We start from the raw sequence: 22,996 nt of genomic DNA, 5'->3' as shown, positions 1-22,996 counted from the left end.
GCTTTGCAAGATAAATGATTAATATACTTTTCTTGTGTAAGTGATAAAGATATGTGATTAAAACATCATTCAGTCTCTTGTAATTTAATCCAGACAGCAACTAAGCACCATTCACTTCCCTCCCCCTGCTCCCCAGTAGGATGGGGAACAGATTTAGAAAAAAGTCAGATTTGTGGGTTGGGATAAAAGCAGTTTAATAGAACAGAAAAGGAAGGGGAAATAATAATAATATGCAAATAAAACAAATAATAATAATGAAATAAAATATACAAAACAGATGACGCACAATGCACCCACTGACTGATACCCAGCCAGTTCACAAGCAGCAGTCCCCAGCCAGTTTTTCCCTTAGTTTATATGCTGAGCATAGGGTCATATGGTATGGAATTTGTTCAGTTGAGGTCAGCTGTCCTGAAACCTTTTAGTTAGTTGCTTAGTGTGGATTTCAAGTCCTAGGCACCAGCTGTTTCACTCCTTGAATCCATGACTCTTATTCCTCTGCTATTCTCCAAGAAAGACATAGTCTCTATTAAAAAAAAGAGTGTGAAAGTTTTATGAATTTTTTTTTCATCTGTTGTTCAATTGTTTTTCAAGAACAGACTATGGAAAATTCTGCATTAAGCTGAATCACGAATTTCGTATGGGAGATTAAGCTAAGGGACAACACTTCATCATCATTGCTAGGAAGAAAGACAACAGAAACTGTGCCTTGTGTATATTTTGTTTTTTTGTCTCTTGCATTTTCTACAACAAATAGGATGTTTGCTTGCAATTCCAGAACTCACAAAACTGCTGTATTTATGAAGAAATTTCTCCAGAATGGAGATGTAGAGTTGCTCTCTTCAATTGTCCTGGTCGTATCTGACTCTCAGACAGCTCTGACTCTCAGAGCAGTTTCTGCTATAAAAGCTGTGATTTTGTTTATAAAGATAGTTAGTAAATGGAAAGTAATGGCCAAATTTTAATGTCAATGTTTCATAAATTTATTTCATTTCATTGGAGCACATGCTGGCCAAGGATATAATGAGTAGTCAGCTAAATTAAAGTCTTGGTCTTTGAAATATTAGGGCATGGTTCTCATGCAGAATCACATCAGAGTTGAAGACTTATATTAAGCATTTTTCAAGTGAACTTGCCATAAAGATTGGTTTTGTCCAATTTGTAGTGCATCTTCCAAGTGTATTTCACCTATTCTAGGAGGCACAAGTCTGAAGGGAGAGAATGCCCCATTTGCTAAAACGATTACTTTTTTTTCATTTCAGCAACAGACTTCTCTAAGAAGGTTTCATTCTGTTTCATTTCCAATATCTCTTTTCATCCCTCATGAATTGTTTTTTGTCCTGTCTGCTAGGGATTATCTTTTGAGCTTCTAAAAAATCCAAATGTGAACATAAAAGTAAAAGGAAACAAAAGGAACTTTATTTGTTGAAGAAATATTTTAACACAAGTAAATGATACTTTGACATAAAGAATTAAGTGTTCGTGTTCTGAAACTGAATAGTGTTCTTATCTATAATATTTTTTGTATCCCATTTTTACTTCTCTGTTGAATTCTTAAATTGTTATTTTATCCATAAAATTCATTTTCTGTATTCCATTGGACATCTTAAATACAAAAATATATTGCATTAAAAATACATTATGTCACCTGAACTTTTCCAACAAAAAACGCCATAAAATGGTTTGTTAAACACTTTCATGTTTACATGTTTTTACACCACTATAAAAATGTTGATTTATTGCTCATTTTCTCTAACTGAAGTTTTGCATTATTGAAAATTTCATTGGTAAGTTTTTGTATTGAGCATCACAGGAGCTGCTGGAGAAGGGCAAGACAGCATCAAATAACTTCTTTTTCTTTATACACAATTCTTCTTATCTGAAAAGTAGAAGATACTGAAAGTGTGTTTTCAATGAATGCCTATGTTAAAATCTCTTTTTATTACCATTGGCTATGAAAGTTCAATAATTTAACACATTTTACTGTGAGAGTAGTATAAGATAGTTCAAGAAAGTAGTCATGCACCACAAATAAATCAATAATGAATGGACTGCAGTTTATTAATATATTTAGGAGTACAGTTATGACCTGAATACATATCATGACACTCCTAAGACACAAGTTCGAAGATGTCAAAATTTGTATCAGTTTCTTGAAAGGTATTGTAGGCCTTCAGACTGTATTTTTTCCCAAACATTATTTTGTTAATTGAAGTGAGAGACAATAGGATGAATACATGTGAATGTGTTTTGGGCTGCAAAGGTAGCATGAGAAAGGCATTTACATGAAGTCGTTTGCCTTTGCATGGCCTGACTATTCACCTATAATTAGGTGTAATTAGGTTACACATTTCAACTCAAGGTTCAGTTATTGGAAGCTAAAACTTGCTAATTTTTAGTTTAACTGTTCAAAACAGCCCATAAGCAATCAGTGTAAGCCAAGCACACTTGTTATTTTGCATTTCTACTCTGTACATTAGCTGGATCACACTCTAGATGTCTGAAGTGTAAAAAGTAGATCTAGGTCCATCAGTCACTTTCAAAACTGGTTCTTTGCTTTTCTCTAGTTTGAGAACAGAAAATAGAATTGGAAAACTCAAAATTTTCACTAGCTTTCATATTTCATATTGTATAAAAATGCACTCTTTTAAGGTGGGGGATTGTACTTAGTGAGAATCTTACATGAAGTGATCAGTTACTTTAGTAAGTTTTAAAACATGCAGATTTTGATGGTGTTCTGAGGTAGTAGGTGGCCATAATTGAATCCCACAATGTTTCTCTATAACGAATGAAGGAGTTGAGTCAGACTTGTGGAGGATGGAATGCTGGAGAGCACTTTTACTTTGCACTGTTCCTCCAGTATTTTGCAGTTGGTGTGGTGTTGGCCAGCCTCCCCTAGAACACATGCTGGTAAAGCATAGCGAAGGTATTGCCAGTCTGAATGACGAAGGCTGTAATTATGAGTGAGACTGGAGGTAGAAGTGAATAAACCTGTGCCAGGAGATAGTGGAATTTTAGAACTGAGAGTGCAGGTGGGGAAGTGTTTGCTGCCACACTGATCCTTTTCCTTTACTCAGGAAAGAAAATTTTTTCTCCTTATACACAGTTGTTGTGAAATAATATGCTACTTGTCCACAGACAACTGCTGATTCCCCAGAGCACCCTAAAGCTTATCAACACAATGTGCCTATGTACACTGTACACAGTCCTATGTGAATCTAAAAACCAATTTTATGTTCATTAGAATGACTAAACTTCTCTATTTCTCTCAGCTATAGGTTTGGACTCTTGTCCTGAGCCACAGACCCCAAGTAATGGGATCAAAATTGGAGACAGATACATGGTTGGAGACGTGGTGTCTTTCCAGTGTGACCAGGGTTATTCTCTGCAGGTAAGACAAGTTTCCTATTTCAAATGGTGCCTTTCAGTTCTTTAACATGGTTATGTTTGGGTCTGTCAGTGCAAAATGAATGCTGAACTCTTCAGGAATTGTGTACACATGATAAGTTTACAGGACTGTTTGCTTTTCTACCAGATAGTGAATTAGAAACTATCCAAATATTCCATCAGAAGTGTATGGCTTGGTGCTTTCTCTGCATTAGTGATTTTAGGTTGTTATCTATTACTGATAGTATCTTTGATAGTTATAGCTGAACTGTTATGGCAAAATTAAGTTAAAATCACTTGATGAACAATTAACAGTATTTGTCTACGCATAGGAGGAAAACATTGCTTCAGTTAAACCTCTGGTTTCCAGACCCTTGGTTTATACTGAAACAAGCATAGGATTCAGCTGGATTCTGTAATACTGTAAGAAACAATAATGGCATAGACATCATCATGTAGTGAAGTAACAGTCACAGTCTTCTCTGCTGTATTGAAGGCATGATGCAATTCACAGTGTATAGTGTAGATGCTATACATTTTTGGTTTTGTGTATTTTGATAATGTTTTAAATTGTACATTCTTTTTGGTGAAATACTAATGTGCTGTATACTGTATATTTTTTATATGGATTAACAAATATTGTGTCATTTTAGGGACATTCATATATCACTTGTATGCCTGGACCAGTAAGAAGATGGAATTATCCTATTCCAATATGTTTAGGTATGTTTAGTTTACATAATTTTTCTTAAATATGCCAGAATGAGAAAACGAGAAAACTCAAAAATAATAGACAAATGTAGTGGAAAGAATTAGGAGAACTGGAAGAATTTAATTAAATGTTAAAATGGTCAAATTAAATTAGAGATTTTCAAAGGCTGCTGCACACAAATATTGGTAAATCTTTTCTGAAATGTCCAAATAGTAAAAGGACAACACATTGTCCATTTCAACCCAAACTATTCTATGATATGATTCTATGTGTTCTAGTCAGATATATCATCAGTTCATTATCGGGAAGGACACCTCCAGAGACCCTTGCAACACAAGTTATTTATTTAGGATTCATTTCCCCAGAAGAGTAGTGGCAATTGTTGAAGATACTAAAATAGAAATAACATTACATTTTCATCTCTAATGAGTTCAACATAAGCATGTCTACCCAATTTCAGAAGATACAGTATTTTTCAAGTTAAATTATACATATGTCCATAATATTATTGGGAAAAGCACTGAAAACCTGCCAGAAACCAAAATGCAACCTGTGAAGTGTGTTTAAATATACTCTTTTTATATGATGAATAAATGTGAGGAATGTAAAACTCTTTCTAGTTGTAATCTCTTTCATTGCATAGAAATGCCTTTTTGTTTGGGTTCTCTAACACTAAAAGTTATCAGGATTTGTAATCCTGAATGCATGGAAAGCAGGATGCTGTAGATCTCATTACAGATTTTTTTTTGCTTTGCTTTTCTTCAAGACAGCTAATATATATCCTCTTGAGATGCCTCACACAATCCTGTTCTTAATCCTGTGGGGTGTTAAAAACCTCCTGTGAGGTATTGAGCTCCCTCAGCTTATAATTTATAAATATTCAAAAACGTTGAGATATTTGTAAGAATTTTTTCAGGAGCTAGTCTTCAGTTTTTGTCATTATGCATTAACATATGGTTAGGAAGTCTGATATTATAATTGCACTGTTCTTGGTAAATTCTGAAGATAAAGATTCTGTGCTGAAATTTTAGAGATTTTTTTCATATTTTTTCCTTTTTTTCATATATTTTTCCTTTTTTTTTTTTTGCAAGTAATGATTTTCACTTGTGTTTCAAATGCTGTAGCAAATTTTTACTTGGACAACACTTCTAAACAAAATTCTGTTTATCATAATTACCACCTTTAAAGGTAATATGGATGTCTAAGTAATTTTATTGACTATTGCCATGCCTGAAAACAAAAACAAAATTAAGATATGAATTTAGCTTAATTTCTGAAAGTGTGTGTATGTTTCCTTTTCTAAGTTTGTTTGTTTTATCTCATTTTTAGAACAAAAGGATACAATTGTAAAAGGCCTCTTGAATAGCTTTTAGTACAGAGTCTTTTTATAATACATTATATTATTCAGATGCTCCTTTGTGAACATGCACAATTATCTCAGCACGGCTTTAAGCTGGTGTGTGCTGCTTGGCTGTCACAAGGACAGTTCTAGTAGACAAATTGGAGAGTAAGCATTAGGGAAATGATGCTGGTGGAAGCATGAGTCTGATAAGGAGCAGCTGAGGGAGCTGAGGTTTTTTAGCCTGGAGAAAAGGAGGTTCATGGAGACCTTATCAGTCTCTACAGCTCCCTGAAAGGAGACTGTAGCCATGTGGGATTGGTCTCTCCTCCCAGGCAGCCACTGACAGGATGAGAGTGCAGAGCCTCAAGATGCACCTGGCAGGTTCAGGTTGGACATCAGGAAGAATCTCTTTATGGGAAGGGTGGTCAGGAATTTCAGATCATTTCTTCACAGAATGGGCTGGCCAGGGATGTGGTGGAGTCACCATCCCTGTGGGTCTTCAGGAAATGGCTGGATGTGCAATTTAGTGCTATAGTGTAATGGGCAAGGTGATGATCAGTCAGAGGTTGGACTCGGTGATATTGGAGGTCTTTTCCGACCTAAATGATTCTTCGGTTCTGTAATCTGATCTATTTTGGGTGCATGCATCCCCCAAGATAAAATCTACTCAATTCAGAGCTGATACAAAGTTGCAAGCTACCTACTTGTAAATTAATTAATTAATTGATTTCTAACAGATATTTAGTGGTAAATACATGTTTGTGTATTTGTCAAAATGTAACCCTAGGTATTATTATATTATTAATGCCCTAAGGATCTTCAATGTTATGGACAAATTTTTTACTCATTTCACTCGTCTGAAAAATATTTTTGTTTTTGTTTTTGTTTTTTGTTTTAGCACAATGTGGTGGTGGCATGTCAGACTTCAGTGGAGTGATTCTCAGTCCAGGGTTTCCTGGCAACTATCCTAGCAGTCTGGATTGCACATGGACAATAAAACTGCCTATTGGGTTTGGTATGTGTTAATTTATGGATTTAAAATTGCCTTTTTATGGGTGCAAAACACTGAACATAGATTTTAAAATACTGTTACTCTTTATGCCAGCAAAAAAACCAAAAGTAATTATAATTCATTTGGAAAATTTAACAAAATCTTAAAAGAAAGATTTAAAATAGAAAAGCTACAAGGTTCTTGGTTTTTCATTTAGTATTTGCCAAAATTTTCTGATAAAGACAAAATTGTTTAATTACAATTCAGCACAATTTTCTAACTTTACAGGATTGATTTCTCTTTTATGAAATCATAAACTTAACAAAAAAATACCTATCATGAATATTTCCCACCAAGTCAATTTAGAAGTTAAAGCTACATTTTAATTAATTATTTTATCATTAAACTTCTTTGCGTATCCTAGGTGAAAGTAATAGCAGCAGAGAAATGTAGAAGCCTCCCACTTAAAGCTGTCAAACTTCCCACTCAAAATAGAATTGCCAGAAACACTGGATCAAGCCCACGACTGGTGGAACTGTCTCACAGGGGCTGCTATTCACCTAATAATCCCCAGCCTGTAACAGATAAGGATGTTGTACTCCAGATGTAGAATTTGCACCTCTCCCTGTGCAAACCTTTAAGAAGCATTTATTTACTCAGTCCTTAAGCTTTTTAGTGTTCTTCAGACAAAAATTGTGTCATTTAATATATCATCCATAACCCCTAGTTTAGTATCCTCCACACATTTGTTGAGGATGCATTCTCATTTTCCAAGTCTCTTCTGATAACATAAACCAGTGTAAACTTCCATAGCAACCCACAGATTGTGCTTGTTACTGGCTGCCAACCATTGAATGGCTGATTATCACCCTTGGAGCCTCAAAGTTATGCTAATTTTTAACTGACTTCCTTTCCATTCATCAGGCTCATGTATGTTCAGCTTTCAGATGAGAATGTTATAGACCGAGTCAAAAGCCATAGCAGGGTGAAAGTATATTATATACACTTTTTTCCCTTTGTCAATTTAATAATAGAAGGATATAATGGTTGATTAACTGTTACTTTCTGTTATAAAATCCATGATGAATGCTCCTTTTTGTCTCTTATATGTTTGGAAATTGCCTCCAAAAAAACAAGTTCCGTAATTTTTCCAAGGACTGCAGCAAACCTGTAGTTGCCATTTCCCAGGTCCTTTTTGTTGTCTTAAAGGTGAACATATATTCAGACTTTTTCAAGTCACTAGAGCTTCTCTTATTTCACTATAGTTTTGTATAGGTACTATCAGCATTTTAATTACATTGGCTAACACCTTGAGCAGCTTTGGGTTGATCCTACGCATATTTTATTGTGAAGTCTTTATTTGAAGCTAGCCAGTAGAGTTGTCTTATCTAATTTTTTAACACGTGGCACTTTTTGAGGAGCATGTGCACTTGAATTTTTTTCTTCATATGCTAGTTGAATGGTGTGCTGGTTTTCTTAGACAGGCCTTGTTTTTTTCTATTTTGTACTTGCCATCTTCTGCCATATTCTTTAATTGACAATACAGAATTTCTGGGTCTTCCAGAGTGGGACATCCATTCCAAATAGCATTCTCTTCTGCATAGGTTCAGTTTCTTTCCCTCTTCTTTATAAAATCAGTTCTGTGGGCTTTTTGATTAGAAATCCCATGAGCCTAGTTCACTTAGGATTTATGTAAAAGCCAATTGTTCTGCATGGATTGTTTATATTGAAAAACATTAAGTGTTCTGTAATACTGACTTAACCAAATCTATCTGGGGGAAATACATTGTATTAAAATGGGGATTTCTATACAGAACAATTTGTTTGTTTGTATTTTGTTCAAACACACAAGATTACAGTCGATAATTGATTTTTTTTTTTTTTTGTCTTAGCATTTTATAGAAATAACATTGACACTTTAACTCTGCCACAACCTGAATTTTTAGATAGCCTGATGGGACAATTTGTAGTAATTCATTATGAGTCATAGTACTGTCTAGAATCACAAATAGATTTCTGCTTGTTAAGTTATCAAAAAAAAATATTATAGCAGTAGTAGGTGCATTATTTCTGGATCAAATTCACAGAAGAAATTAATATTCAGAGCTATAAGGGAACAGGATATTTTGACAGATGATTCCACAGATATTTGCTAATAAAGAAGAGATAATAAAAATCTGAAATATTGCTTAAATTTCAAATTTACTAAAATGCTATGTTCAACTGCGTCCAGAACCTGCTGTCTTTTTATGCCAAATACCTTGCCATCTGCCTCTTCCCTCACTTTACTGCTGTCCTGTCTCTCTTCCCATACTGACTCCTTACTCCATTTTCTTTGCTTGCATTCTGCCAGACTTATGTGTCCAATAATTCTAACTTAACTCTTCAGACTGGTACTTAAACTCTACATTGTTAACATACCATTTAGTTTGACTTCCATTAAGCAAGTGATTCAGCTACTGATGTTTTGGAAACAGTTTCTTGGATAAGTAAGTTTAACCACCAAAATCAATAGTTCTGAACTGCTTTGTACCAACTGAAGTTTATTCACTGGATTTATGAACTGTTTTCCAGTTCATGTATAGGAAAATTAAATGATTCATTCTCTAGCAGAAAACTAAAGCTGCTCAGATTGAAACATGCTTGATATTTTTTACCTTTTTTAAGTGGGATGTGTTTGAAACTAAATTGAATATTAAAATAAAATTTCATTGTAAAAAAAGAAAATTATGACTTTTGAAGAAGTGATGGCTAAAACTGGTTTTTGTGATGCTGTGACTTTGATCTAGTGGAGACACAGCCAACTCTTCTGTGTGGTAAATAGAAACTCAAAAACACCATCATGGGAACCTCCTATAGACTCACTTGTTTAACTCTTTTTAGAAATACTTTCTCCCAATTATAAGTTACAGATCATAAGCTTCTCCACTGTATATTAGCTAATGGTGTAATTTTTTTACCAAGGACACTGTGTTTATTGACATATATAAATATATTAACTACTTTTTCAAGCAGGATATCCAAACTGCAAAAGGACATAGAAAACTCCAACAAGCTGAAATCTCAGAAAATAGTGGGAGATGCTACTGGAAGAGCAAGAGATTAATACTTTTGAAGATTGATATGGTTCAGAAACTCAAAGAGAAAGACAGTGCAATACAGAGAGCAGGATGATTTGCAAAAATATATTTCTATTTTTTGTAACAAAAAGTTGGTGAAAGAGGAAAAAACTGACAGCAAGGTCACATGAGTTGGCAATTATTAATGATAGCTTAACCTTTGGAAAAATGTATGGTTCACAGGATCAAATGGAAGGCCAAAGTATCGTGATAGAGAAAGAGCAAAGATTGAATAATAGCTTGATTCTCTGTGTAGAAAATATTTGGAAGGCTGACAAAGTCAAAGAATGGCACTTAAAAAGCTTTCTTATCACTTATAGACTGTCTTCAGATAAAGCAAGACAGAAATTATCAGGGTAACAGTAATTTAATTATGCACCTAGCTTGCATATAAAATGTTTCATGCTTTAGAAAATCTTTCGTAGACTTTATGTGGTATCTAGAAGGAAAATTCTAAAAGACAGTGAGAAACACTATTTAGGTATTACAGTTCAGGAGTTACAAAACTATGCATGACTTTCAATAATTTATCTGACGTTATAACTTTTACTTTCAGTTTTATATGAAATTGTGTTGATTGTCTTTGCCAGAAACACCAGTAGGACTCAATCATCTTTCTAATGAAACTACTGCATTATTATGCCATAGTTGCAAAATACAAATTTTTCTTGGTTTTAACTTATCTAGAAATATGTTATAAACAGGAAAATGTTTAAGAGCCCTATAACTATTCAGTGCATAGAATTTTTTTCTCATGCTGCATAATTTTTGTAATACATCACCAGATTAGGGAAGATAACTTGCTAATGGATAGTAAGTTGCCTTCTTATTCCTTACTGAACCAAATAATCAGAAATTTCTGTCACCAAAACCATCATGTACCAGTGTGTGTGAGGAGCACTCACATGTGTTCCCCATACACTCTCCTTTCACAAATCCTTGGGGTACCAGTAGAGGCTTTGCCTGCGTGATACCCTGAGCTGGACCTGAGGCCTTTCTGCTCACCATCTAGTCCAATTTAAAGGTTACTGGAAGATGATAGATGTGCAGTCCCACACACATCAGAACCGGTGCTTGCCAGGTAGCACGTAGATTTCCACCTGGTCATTTTCTGTGATTATCAGTGTAAAATGAACACACTTTTTTTTCCCTCCTGGTTTCGGTACTGGTGGTGTTTATTTACTGACAATGTTTTGCAGGTGTCCATTTGCAATTTTTGAATTTCTCAACGGAGACCATACACGATTACTTAGAGGTTAGGAGTGGATCTACAGAAACTAGCACTGTTATTGGGAGACTAAGTGGCCCTCAGCTACCAGCCTCTCTGTTCAGCACAACTCATGAAACCAGCCTATACTTTCACAGTGATTACTCACAGAACAAACAAGGATTTCATATTGTATATCAAGGTGAGATTTGGACATTCTTATGAGAGAGCAAGGTGGCTAATATAGATTTTATGGGGTTTGGGGGATTCCTAAAAATAAATATGAAAGATTTTATGTGTTTTGGTGCCAAGCTTTAAACATTGAGACAAAAGAGAAGAATGAAGAAAGTTAAGATGAAAAAAAACAATTTATTGCATATTTTTTCTTTAAAATCAGGTAAAATGTCAGCAAACAGATAATTGCCAATATCTGATGCTGATTGGCATATTAATTTACATTGCATGCCTTTACAAAAGAAAATCTCTATTCAATGTTTGGAAGCATACTGGAATTTTAATTTTGTGTAATGGGTTCTGGCAGGTATACATCTAAATACTGTTTTGTATTACTGGATGGATGTAGATTTTTGCAAATTAATGCCAACCCAAAAATCTCCAAATCCATTTTATTTCCTAGTTCACCATTTCCCTGAAGGTTCTTGTTCTTTTGTACCCAAGTAGGTCATGCTGAGCTGGTGAAGATCACGAGATCATAGTTCTATTTATAGAATTGCATTTTCATTTAAAAGGGATTAGATCACCACTGTTCATGAAAAAAGGTCAAATGTGTATTTTAAAGTAGACCTGTTTTCATTACACCTAAGAGTGATTTAAAGAGATTTTGCATTAGAGAAGTCTCCTATTACTCTTTTAATAGTAACAAGTCTGTGTAACATTTTGGAAGTGAGCCACTGTAAAAAGAATTCGCTTTTAAAGAAAAAGTCAATTTGTGGCCTAAAGTGCTAAAGATGGTAAAAACCTAAGACCATATACTATTAATAGTAACAGTACTAATTTTGGAGATGCTGTCATTTGTCAAAACACTGGTAAGTTCTTTTCTGTGTTTTAACCATGTAAGACAGGACTGATTCTTTCACACCTATACAACAAGATATTATTATACTTCAGAATGTACACAGCTTATTTGTTCTCACATTGGTAATAAGAAGACAGTGCTTCAAATCTTCTAGGAAAAAATCACCAAGATGTGTGAGAAAAGCTTGTTCTCAAATTGTACTTGATCACTATAAAGTCTTTGATATTCCAGTTCGTTGCAGAGCCTTTTAATTCTTCTGGGGAAAACAAATAAAAGTATAGACATGATTATTTATCTTTTTCCTTAAACAGAAGAATATAAAACCTGACAATTCCTGTTGGATCAGAAAAGCACTTGATCTGTCTCACAATAGTATCTTCAAACAGCAAAAATAAATGTTATTTAGCAGCACAGAAGCATAGCTGATGTCACTGTACTTCTCCAGGTGTAAAATCAATTATTTGATAATCAGCATCATGGAACTTTGGTTCCCATCATATAGGCTGCCCATGGCTTTTATTTTTATTCTAATTAAAAACTCTTATTTTTGAGAAAATCAGAATTTTTATTTTACTGATTTTCCACCATTATTATTATTTATTTCAGCATATCAGCTCCAAAGCTGCCCTGATCCTCGACCATTTCGTAATGGTTTTGTTGTTGGAAATGACTTTACTGTGGGCCAAACTATTTCATTTGAGTGTTTTCCTGGCTACACGTTGATTGGGAATGCAGCTCTAACTTGTCTTCATGGCATCAGCCGCAATTGGAATCATCCTCTCCCCAGATGTGAAGGTATGTTCCAGGTGACCTCTAAACCCTTTTTCATTTGAAAATCATCCTAAGACTGTTAACTGAACTAATTTCAGCTTTTTGATTTACAGAGGCCTGTATATTTACAGTGTAGTCTTTGCAAAGGAATTCATTCATTTGCAAATGAATGAATTATCATTCATTAATATGAATCTGAGATAATTTGTTTGCTTTGGAATGTTAAGCTTAAAGTCTGGAATGTGGAGACTCATGTTTCTTTTAATCTAGGTGAGGCAATGCAGTAAAAACTCTGCACTAAATAAGGAAAAAAAGCTTCAAAAATTGAATTTGCCAATTCTGGCCACTTATATTCTTTCTTTTCATTTAGAAAGAAATGTTAAAGGTGGTCTTTAGTGACGTTGTCCTCCAGCCAGTGCTCTGTGAAATCATTTGCACATATGTTTTTTTCTGGTTTTTGTTTGTTTTTTTTGTTTTTTTCTGGTTTTTGTTTGTTTTTTTTTTTTTTTTTTTATTTAGGTTTTTTAACCTTTTAAATTTGGTTTTGTTGTTTTTTTTTTTTTTCACTTGTGCTTGAAACAAAAAAGAAGGTTCCAGGAACTGTGAATTGCACACAGCTATAATTTTAAGGAGACAGAATGACTGTGATGGTTCTGTAGAAGTGTTTATCTCTTCCCTAGCTATGCTGAAAGGAACCTGTTTCTAAGCAGCAGGTCAAAGAAGGTCAGTCCTCCACTTAAAGGTTTAGCTTCCCTCTATATTGAATGGTGAAACTGCACTGAGAATGGGATCCTCACTATCATGTATGAGCCCAAATAAAAACCCCCAACAACAACAAAACAGCACCCCACCCCCAAAAAAACTCCAAAGTCAAATACAACCACCCAAATAGAAAATAAAAAGCTCCCCCATTTTCTGGATTTTTTCATTGTATTTTGCACAATATACCCAAATTTAGGTACTTAAATGAAAAGCCTCATTATTCAAAATTCCTGCTGGACTCAAGTGAGCCTTAGGAATTTCGGAGGGATGTGGTAGCTGAATTAGGACCTAACTGGTACTGAATTCAGAAGGGGAAGCCTTATAATATAAAAGACGGATGACACCTACACTGTCTTTTTTTTTTGAAAGGGGAACAAGTTAATTAATTATAATTAAGTTTCACCACCCATTTTCTGGATCTTGTGGAATAGTAACACCTTCATAGTTCATGTCTCAACTGCTAAACACTTAGTTTTTCCTGTTAGTTAGTTCTAGCTGTATTTTCTGTGCCTCACAATCAAAACAATTTATTGAATGCAGGGATTCTGTTTCTTTGAAATACCTTACTGGAACCAATATTTTAATTAGTAAATTCTAATATGTCCAAGGCATGTTGTTTCTCTGACTATCAGTTTTGATGAAGTTCTGAACAGTAGCTGAATGTTCTTTGTTTCTACTTAATTTAATATGGAAAATGAAGATTAAAAAAATCCACCAACTTGATAAGAGATCTAAGATGCATGTTTGCTGTGTGATTACAGACTGTAACCTACTCAGCTGCTAGAAAAATTTCTTAAATTACATGGGGTTTTGTGCTGATACTTATTGTGGTATTTTTAGTAAAGGCTTGTGACATTTTTATATGCTACAGATATTTTTGAGGGTTTTTTTTTTGTTTTGTTTTGTTTTCTTTTGTTTTATTGTTGCAGGAAAAGAATAATGAGTTATCTCCTAGTTTCACTTGGTTTGATTTAAGATAAAGGCTTTGTGTTCAAAAGCATTAAATACATGACATGTCTTAAATTTCTATTTACTTTGTCTTTATTGTAAGACAAGATTACCAAGGCTTTTTTAATTCCTCAGACATCTTGAAGCAGACAATCTGAATTAAATATGACTAAACTTTCTTCTGTTTAAACAGTTTTGTTCTCTTCTTGCATCTCCATGCACCTAATATTCCTTTAACGTGCTCAGCATCATCTAACTCTCTCTGACCCTTCTTAACTCATCTCCCTTGCTTTAACCTGTTTGGATTCTGTTCCCTCTCCTTTTCCAAGAAGTCTTGTTCCCTGACAGTCATCAGACCATGTTTTCACTCCCCTAAGAGCTGGCTGCAAAACCAATTTCTGTCTGTACTCCTCAAACCCCCTTGAGCCTTTAAGGTTAAAGCTGAAGAAAAGTGGTGCCCAAGCTGTTGAGTCTGAATGATTGAAGTGTCACTGTGTGTCTCTTACCTTACAGTTCAGCACCAAAGTTTATAAACATAAACCCTAACATATGTTTTTGCTAAATACAAATTATACATAATTCCTATATGTCAAACCTATATGTCAAAACTGCTCTGGTTGAAGATTTTTAAACATATTTTAGAAAGTCTGTGTTGCCATACCATGCACCTTGTGGGGTGGAGTGGGCAAAGTAAAGGTACGCAAAATAAAGCAAATTGTACAATTTTAAGCTTTGCTTACTTTTCTAGAGCTAGGCTTGTATAACATTTCTCTTCTGTAAAAACTGGGTGGTGTCATATTCAACATACATCTGAAATCTGTATGGTAAAATAATCTAGTTTGGACTAACAGTTTTCCAGAGATACAGAGATGAAAGTCCAGAATCTGTGTGGTCACTCTTGCACTGTATGATGTCTAAAATTAGCAATCTTTGACATGAATTACAGAGAGGACTCTTTATCTACCAGAATTTATATCCATAAATGCAAAATTACTATTCATACTGTTGGATACAATGTTCTCATTTTGAAGTTGCTCTTTAATCATCACCCACCCCTCAACCTTGTATGTGCCTTCTTTCCTGTGTTAATTTTGGTTGGCTATATTCTTGTGACCATACATGAAAACAATTAGTGTGATTTGTTGCTAATTTGTAGCTGGAATTTATACAAAGCCCTAAAAAAGTAATATTCAGTTGTGCAGGGAGTTTCCCCCTATATGTATATATATATATTTCTTTAATTGCACTTCTCATAGTATTTACTGCATCAATTTTTTTTTTTTTTTACTTTTATATTTGACAAACACTGTCAAAATAGACTTCTGACTCTGCACAAAGCTGAATAAAATCTGTTTTCTTTGCACAGGAATGGTCATATGCAATGAAGTTAAGCGTACCAAATGTGCTCAAAACTAGAGCTTTTGTACAGTCTAAGTAGAATGCAAAAAGCATTTATTGGCTATTTTTAAAAAGTGTCTTTTTTGTAGCTCTGTGTGGGGGAAACATAACTGCAATGAATGGCACCATATACTCTCCAGGATACCCTGATGAGTATCCAAACTTTCAAGACTGCTTCTGGCTTGTGAGAGTTCCACCTGGGAATGGAATCTACATCAATTTCACAGTTCTCCAAACAGAGCCAATATATGATTTCATAACTGTCTGGTAAGAAAACACTTTTGGCATTTATTTAATCTTCATTTGACACTATGTAAGCAAATATGAATTTAAAATAATATATTTATGATTTTCCCCTTGAAACTGGTGTTCTCTCTAGGAGAAATGACTGAGTTGCACCAGTCCATGTTTTCCAATGGACCATTCTCTCTAGATATCACTGGACAAGATATCAAAAACAGTAATAATGTTTCTCAGTTTGTCAACAAATAAAAGCATACAGAGGTGTGCTATAATAGCTCATCAACAATCAAGAGAAACAACACTTAAGAAAGGACACTTAAGAAACTTTATAAAAAGTTTCAGATGTATGTGTTAGTGTTTTAGAAAAGGACTACTAGAAACTAAAGTAGGGCAACACTTCATTCATTTCTTCCAAGCTGGCTTCTTTTATTCTTAAGAGAACATAAAACAAGAGGCTCTTTTTGTATTTGGCTGTGACAAAGCGAATTGAGCTAACAATAACTGTAAACAAATTATATTCTCTGTGTAATTGAATCCATGTCTGTCATGGCTCTGCATGCTGACTCTCAGCAGCAGCCTATCACATTAATCCCTCCACTGCATATTTGAAGACATTTAATGGCTTTAGTCCTCATTTGTACACGTGTCAAAATTGTATTGTATACATGATGGCTATTTAATTATGTGGCCTATACCATTTCTGGGATACTTTTTATATATAGTGCAGATCAAAAATTTTATAGGTGTTTCCAATGCAAAAAAAACAACAATTTTTTTCGCAATTCAAATGCTTCAAAGCATACAATTTCCCTGCTAAAACAGAAGGGAAAGTGTCAATGTGTCATAATTTGGACAAACATATTACTACAAAATTTTCAAAATAAAATATATCCATATTTGTATTTGTTTTTTAATATGCTATGCTAATAACTATTGAAAAAAATAACTTCAAATTTGTTCATCTGTTGCTTACTATTTAACAATTCTAATCTGGAAGGAAGCAAATATGAACATTCAATACTCTAGTATCATTATGCTGTCCTCTGTACAGTTCCACTGTTGCTTAGTACTAACTTTGATTCAATTTTTTTATTGAAATGAGTGTTTCATTTCTCCATCAGGTAGCAATGATCTTTTGAGTAGTACATGTATTGTCTAAATCATAATAAATAGTATAAAATAATAACAGTACATTCATATGAAGAAGGATTCAAGAAAATCAGCTGTGTATCATACTCAGTTTGATTAAAGCTACCAATACAGTTGCTAAATATAATTAATTGTATTTAGCAATTGTATTGCTAAATACAATTAATTGTATTAATACCTACATTAAGTGGTAAATCATGACACTGCCTGAGTCAAAAAGACATGACCATTTATATAAAGTTCATAACAGAGCAACACATTGATTAAGAAAACTCTGAATAACTCATAAAACCAAACTTTAAATCAATTCTTATCTGTCCATATATACTGTAAACTATAAATAATAACATTAAAACTATTAATTTGGGGAGGAAAGCTAGGTTAAAATATGCTGAAAATATTGCATATCCAAAAGTAACTTAGAATAAGCATTACAAATAAAATGCACATTTATTAATGTCAACATGCAGTTTTCAAGGGGAATCTTGTATTCAATAGTCTGTAAGCATTTTGGGTTTGTTTTTGCCAAAGCCAATATTAATTCTTGTATTTTTAATTTATTCTATTAATTAATTATAGCAACACTATTTATAACTTAATTTTCCTAGAAATTATCAGATTCAAAAGACTGGTAGATGTGACCAGTTATTAGTTTTATTTATTTTCTGATAGCCACATTTGAACCTATAGATACAAAAATGTGATCAGAGGTTATGGCAAGTAATTGAAGTACAATCACAAATTCAGTAATTTTGGGTTGGCTGAAATTTTTATTAGAAAATAAGAATTTAACTTTCAAAAGGTGGTTGAATTAGTATTCAGTACACATACAGGAAATGAGAAGGTGTTTAGCCCTTGTTGTCTGGTTTATCTTATTTTAGTTGTCTCATGCCTTTCAGTATAATCTAGGGAAAATTTACTGCATTCACTTAAAATTTGGAGAAATCATATTAATCTTTCAGACCAAAGAAAGAAAAAAAATATTCTGTTTGTTTTTCTTAGGGATGGACCAGACCAAACTTCCCCTCAAATTGGACAATTTAGTGGCAACACTGCACTAGAATCAGTCTATAGCACTTCCAATCAGATTCTGATAAAGTTTCACAGTGACTTTACTACCAGTGGCTTCTTTGTACTTAGTTATCATGGTAAGTGTGACAAATTAAACTTTTTCACTGTTTTTACTGGTCACTGGAGGAAGACAAGGCATAAAAAAATCAGTTGCTTTTTCTAAGAAGATTTGCTATTATTAATATGATTGACCACTGCTAGGGTAATGCAAACATATGAAAGACTTAACATGAATGATGAAAATAATTTATTTTCTTGACCAGATATTAAATTTACTATTATTCAAGCAAAAATAAAAAGATTGCACTATGATGAAACACGAACAAATAAGGCAGCATCAAGACCCTAAAGTTCAAGGTGCACATTCTTTTTACAATGCTTCTAAAATTCCTTTGCAACCTAAATATTTTTGGAGGGCACTAAATTTCTTTTTGAAATTTGGATTTTGAATTTTGAATATTTTGAACTAAGTGTTGTTTTTCTAGAGATACCAGTGATAGTGAACTATAGCTATGATGTATTGTTTACTACATTATATAGTTCAATGATTGTGAACTACATAGTTTAATTAAAGTTAATTAACCTGAATTAAATACTGACTGAATGAAAATGAGTATGAATTAATTCACTGAATTCTACCTCTTTTTATAGTCACACAGACCCTCTGTGGTCAAGTGTCTTGTACATTGCTATCATTACAAGGAAATAGATTGAGAAGTAAGGGTGGGTTTAGGTGCTTTGTGAATGCCCATTGGATTGTACATCTTAGGAAACACAAATAGACTACATCCTGTTTTCTGGATCCTGGTCAGATTTTGTGACTAGAAGATTTTCTTTTTGATTTATTAAAGATGGTGGTGAATACAGATAGACAAAATTTATGGGCTTAAAGGAACTTTAAGCTAAGCAAAAACAAAACAGAAAAATACATAAAGCCTACAATGAAAAAAAAACCCACCAGCAATTGATTATGGTGTAGAGACTCCAGCAGGGCTAGGTAGACAAGGATCAGAATTTCCATTCCAAATCTTGGAATCTATATTGCATGTGTCAAATTGCAAAGGACAAAATGACATTTGTGTTCATTAATGAGTCCATATGTATTGATATCTACTAATATATCAATATATGACCAAACATATGCTCAAATGCTCATGGAATCATAGAATTATTCAGACTGGAAAAGACCTTTTAGATCATCAAGTCCAGCTATAAACCAAACACTGCCAATTCTGCCACTAAACCATGTCAATAAATAGCACATTATCTGTCTTGTAAAATACCTCCAGGGATGGTGACTCCACCTCTTCACTGGGCTGCCTGTTCCAGTACTTGGCAACCTTTTTGATTAGTACGTTTTTAATAATATCCAATCTCATGTGGAGTAACTTGAGGCTATTTCTTCTGGTCTAGTAATTTGCTAGTATTAAAGTGTCTCTAAAGATCTCCTTTTACTTGTTTCTTTTGTTGTGAAAATTTTCATACCACAGGTGTGGGCTCTAATGTGCAATAAAGATGCAAAATGAGCAGCACAAAGATTACTTATTAAGAAACTTAAAACTATTTTTGTACTAATGTTGTCAAGATAAATAAATCTCTCTATATCTTGGAGTCTATGATCCTTCATATCAGCTGAACAAACATTATAGTAATAAAGGAAAGGCATTCAAGGAGTCAAATAAAGAAAAGGAATCAAATTTATTTAAAATAAATAATTTTGGGATTAAAATTAATGATATTCCTGTTACCCTAAAATGAGAGACATTTGAGATAAATGGTAGGACTTCTTTATTGAATCAATTTCTAATTATGTTCATGATTTTTATTATTATTTTTCTTAAGATGCAAACAGCACAGCTGTTTCATGTTTAATTGGTGTGTTTTATTGGTTTGGCTTTCTGACTCACTGCTTCAAGTAGATCTTCATTACCTGAATGAAGAACAGGTGTAATAGGAAGATACCAAATAAGGGTGACTCATTATTAACAAAAGGTCTTATGGTATAAATTTTGTGATTTTCAAAAGTTTGACTAATTAGAGTACTAAAGGGTCTAATCACACGAAGCAACCAAGAATGTGTATTACTGAAGCTGAACTGTCAGCTACTATAAATAGATGGTATTTTGTGCTGAAGAGAAATGCTATAAACCAATGCTGTATGAAAATGTAATGTTAATGAAGACCAAGCATACTTCATCCTGAACGTACACTTTAACACAGGAAAGATTCCACTGTAGGTAAAAATATGTCAAAGTGATCTCTTTTGCCAGATTTCTGTCCTAATATTATTAAGATCAGATTGTATTTTGTCTGTGTCCAAACATGGGCATCATGGATCATTGGATCTCTGGGGGAAAAAATGAATCTGTACCACTTCTGCATACACTTCCTACTTATTTTTTATTTATTTGGCGTGGTTTTCTTGACTGGCTGTTGCATCATATGCTAAATCTCAGAACATTATTTTGTGTGAAACTTCAAATGAGAATTTTGAAAGCAGGATTATTCCCTGACACTATCTGCAGGTTATGTGTACTCCACATATTTGTTTATTTATTAGGAAATTTCACATTCAAGATGTTTCTGTCCATTCGTTATGCTGCCTCCATGTAGAATTTTTGGGATTCCAAAACTTGTATTTATTGCAAGGTTTCAAAAGTGAAAAAGTGAAAAAGTTCATAACTAAAACTGAATCATAAAAACCAACAAAAAAAAAAAAAAAACCACAAAAAAAACCAAGCCAAACAATGATTGAAAAGTACAAAAATATTTTCTTTTTGACTGGAATTCCTCAGATGAGAAAATGGGCAACCACTTCTAAACTTCTTATGTTACGAAGAGGATTTCGCCACTAAAACTAAATAACTAATTGAGAATGCAGACACAACTTGCAATGTTTTCATTTCCTTTATTTTTATTATTTTGAAAGTTTCAATATAAATTGAGTTTTTATGTTTATCCCGCTAATGTGGATATTAAATCTCTTATTGCATGGCTATGATAACTGTGTTTGAGAATGTCAACTGTGCTTTGTTCCTGTTTATAGCCTATCAGCTCCGTGTCTGCCAGCCGCCAGCAAATGTACCAAATGCTGAAATTCTAGCTGAGGATGACGAATTTGAAATAGGTAATATTAAAACAAAATAAAATCACAAAATTTATTTATGAAATAAACTTGCTGTGCACATGGTGCTTTTCAGAATGGAAATCATACTTGTAATATTTTAGATTTTTATTTGAAAATAGATTTTTTAAAGAAATCATTCCTCTTCTTTATGCATCCTGAATCCCATCCATGTTTCAGGGATAACATATAAGTAATACAATAACTCTTTGTAATTAACTTAATTTTAAAATACATTTTTCATAGTATTTAATATAAAACATTATATTACACTGAAACAAACAAACAAAACCAATAAGAAAACATGTAGACAATGGTATACTCTGTGCCATAATTATGGTTCTGTGACCTAAAATGTAAAATCAAATTTGTAAAAGTTATGAGGATTAGAGAAGGGAATGATATTCTGACTTTCTGAGACATGTCAATAATATTACTTAGGCACTTATATTTCAAAGAAATATGATTTATGATCTGATTTGAGATGTCTGGTGAGCTAGTTTTGCTCATGTTATGGCAAAGAAAATAATTTTTTTAGTATATGCACCAATATATGGTTAGTTATATAGGTCACAAAGAGAAATTACTTTTTTTTTTCCTTTTCTCTCTGTAATACGGGCCAAAGAGAACTGCTGGGATATGCAGGTTTTTACTTTTATTGGTATATAAAGCTATATAAATTTTTGGTTTCTTAATTAAAAAAATGAAAATTTCTTATTGTCAGATTGCCAGATCTAGATAGCATCAACAAATCCATTTGCTATTTAATTTTTTCCCTCAGGATTATATGAATTACTGACTTGATCTGAGACCTTTGTTTAGTTCCATAATGTTTATCCTGTAAATTATATTGCTTAAAGCTCTGTGGACATTTGGTTCACATAGCATCAGTCAAACCCAGACAACTTAGTAAACTATCTAATAAATAATGTGGTGGAAAGGAGTGATAGATGCAGCACAGTGTGCAACACAAAGCTCATTTGCCACATTTCTTAGACTAATCAAAGTTGTTTATGCCAGAGGTCATTTAGCCCATTGTATAATATGGTGGTAAGAAACTTCATTAATCAATAATGTTTTCAAAGCTAAAAGTCCCAGTTAATTGCTGTTTAGTGCTTATTTTGTTTGTCTGTTTTGCCTTGTGTTGTTTTTCTGAACAGGAGACATAATAAGGTACCAGTGTCAGCCAGGCTTTACGCTGGTTGGTAATGAGATTCTGACATGCCGACTAGGGGAAAGACTTCAGATGGATGGAGCACCACCTACTTGTCAAGGTTTTTTTTTTCCTTTTTATTTTCCTGCTGCCAAACCAGTTCACTGGTGATTCCTTAAATAACTTCTACATCTCTTTATATAAGACAGTATACTGAAACTATTTCAGACTTTGGATGATTTATCCCAATATATCACTCTGTTTTGTTTCATGTATGTCAGATATGCAAAATAATTAGTAATATTTTAATGAACTTCACAAGTTGAAAGGGCTGCTACTCTGCTTTGTGAAAATAATTTTACAATTATTTTTTTTTTTTTTCCGGGAGTCTGGTAAATAATGCTACTCATTTTCTCTACAACATAATAGTATGAAAATTTATGTGGGAATTTTAAAAAAACATTAAATTAACATAGCATGGATTTGGGTGAACAAGATCACAAAATAATTTTTCAGTGCAGTTTTAAGTACTTGCATTTTTTATTCAGTGCATTCTAAAAACAGGTTTTCTGCATGTGTGTGT

At 33.4% G+C, this 22,996-nt stretch overlaps 1 protein-coding gene across 3 annotated transcripts in view; it reads left to right on the top strand.

The window, feature by feature from the left end:
- CSMD3 (CUB and Sushi multiple domains 3) overlaps positions 1 to 22,996 on the top strand; it is a 579,207-nt gene that overhangs the window by 474,919 nt on the left and 81,292 nt on the right. For all 3 annotated transcript variants that reach the window (XM_041470732.1, XM_041470731.1, XM_041470730.1), the window contains 9 exons: positions 3,273 to 3,391; positions 4,041 to 4,110; positions 6,340 to 6,456; positions 10,751 to 10,960; positions 12,401 to 12,589; positions 15,763 to 15,940; positions 18,068 to 18,213; positions 21,183 to 21,263; positions 22,421 to 22,534. In XM_041470732.1, coding sequence (XP_041326666.1) covers positions 3,273 to 3,391; positions 4,041 to 4,110; positions 6,340 to 6,456; positions 10,751 to 10,960; positions 12,401 to 12,589; positions 15,763 to 15,940; positions 18,068 to 18,213; positions 21,183 to 21,263; positions 22,421 to 22,534 — 1,224 coding nt within the window. The remainder of the gene's footprint in view (positions 1 to 3,272; positions 3,392 to 4,040; positions 4,111 to 6,339; positions 6,457 to 10,750; positions 10,961 to 12,400; positions 12,590 to 15,762; positions 15,941 to 18,067; positions 18,214 to 21,182; positions 21,264 to 22,420; positions 22,535 to 22,996) is intronic.

The sequence above is a fragment of the Pyrgilauda ruficollis genome, unplaced genomic scaffold (assembly GCF_017590135.1).
Source record: "Pyrgilauda ruficollis isolate IOZ18807 unplaced genomic scaffold, ASM1759013v1 scaffold25, whole genome shotgun sequence".
Classification (NCBI taxonomy): Eukaryota; Metazoa; Chordata; class Aves; order Passeriformes; family Passeridae; genus Pyrgilauda; species Pyrgilauda ruficollis.
Note: the sequence above shows the minus strand (reverse complement) of the source record. Positions and strands in the feature narration are given on the sequence as shown.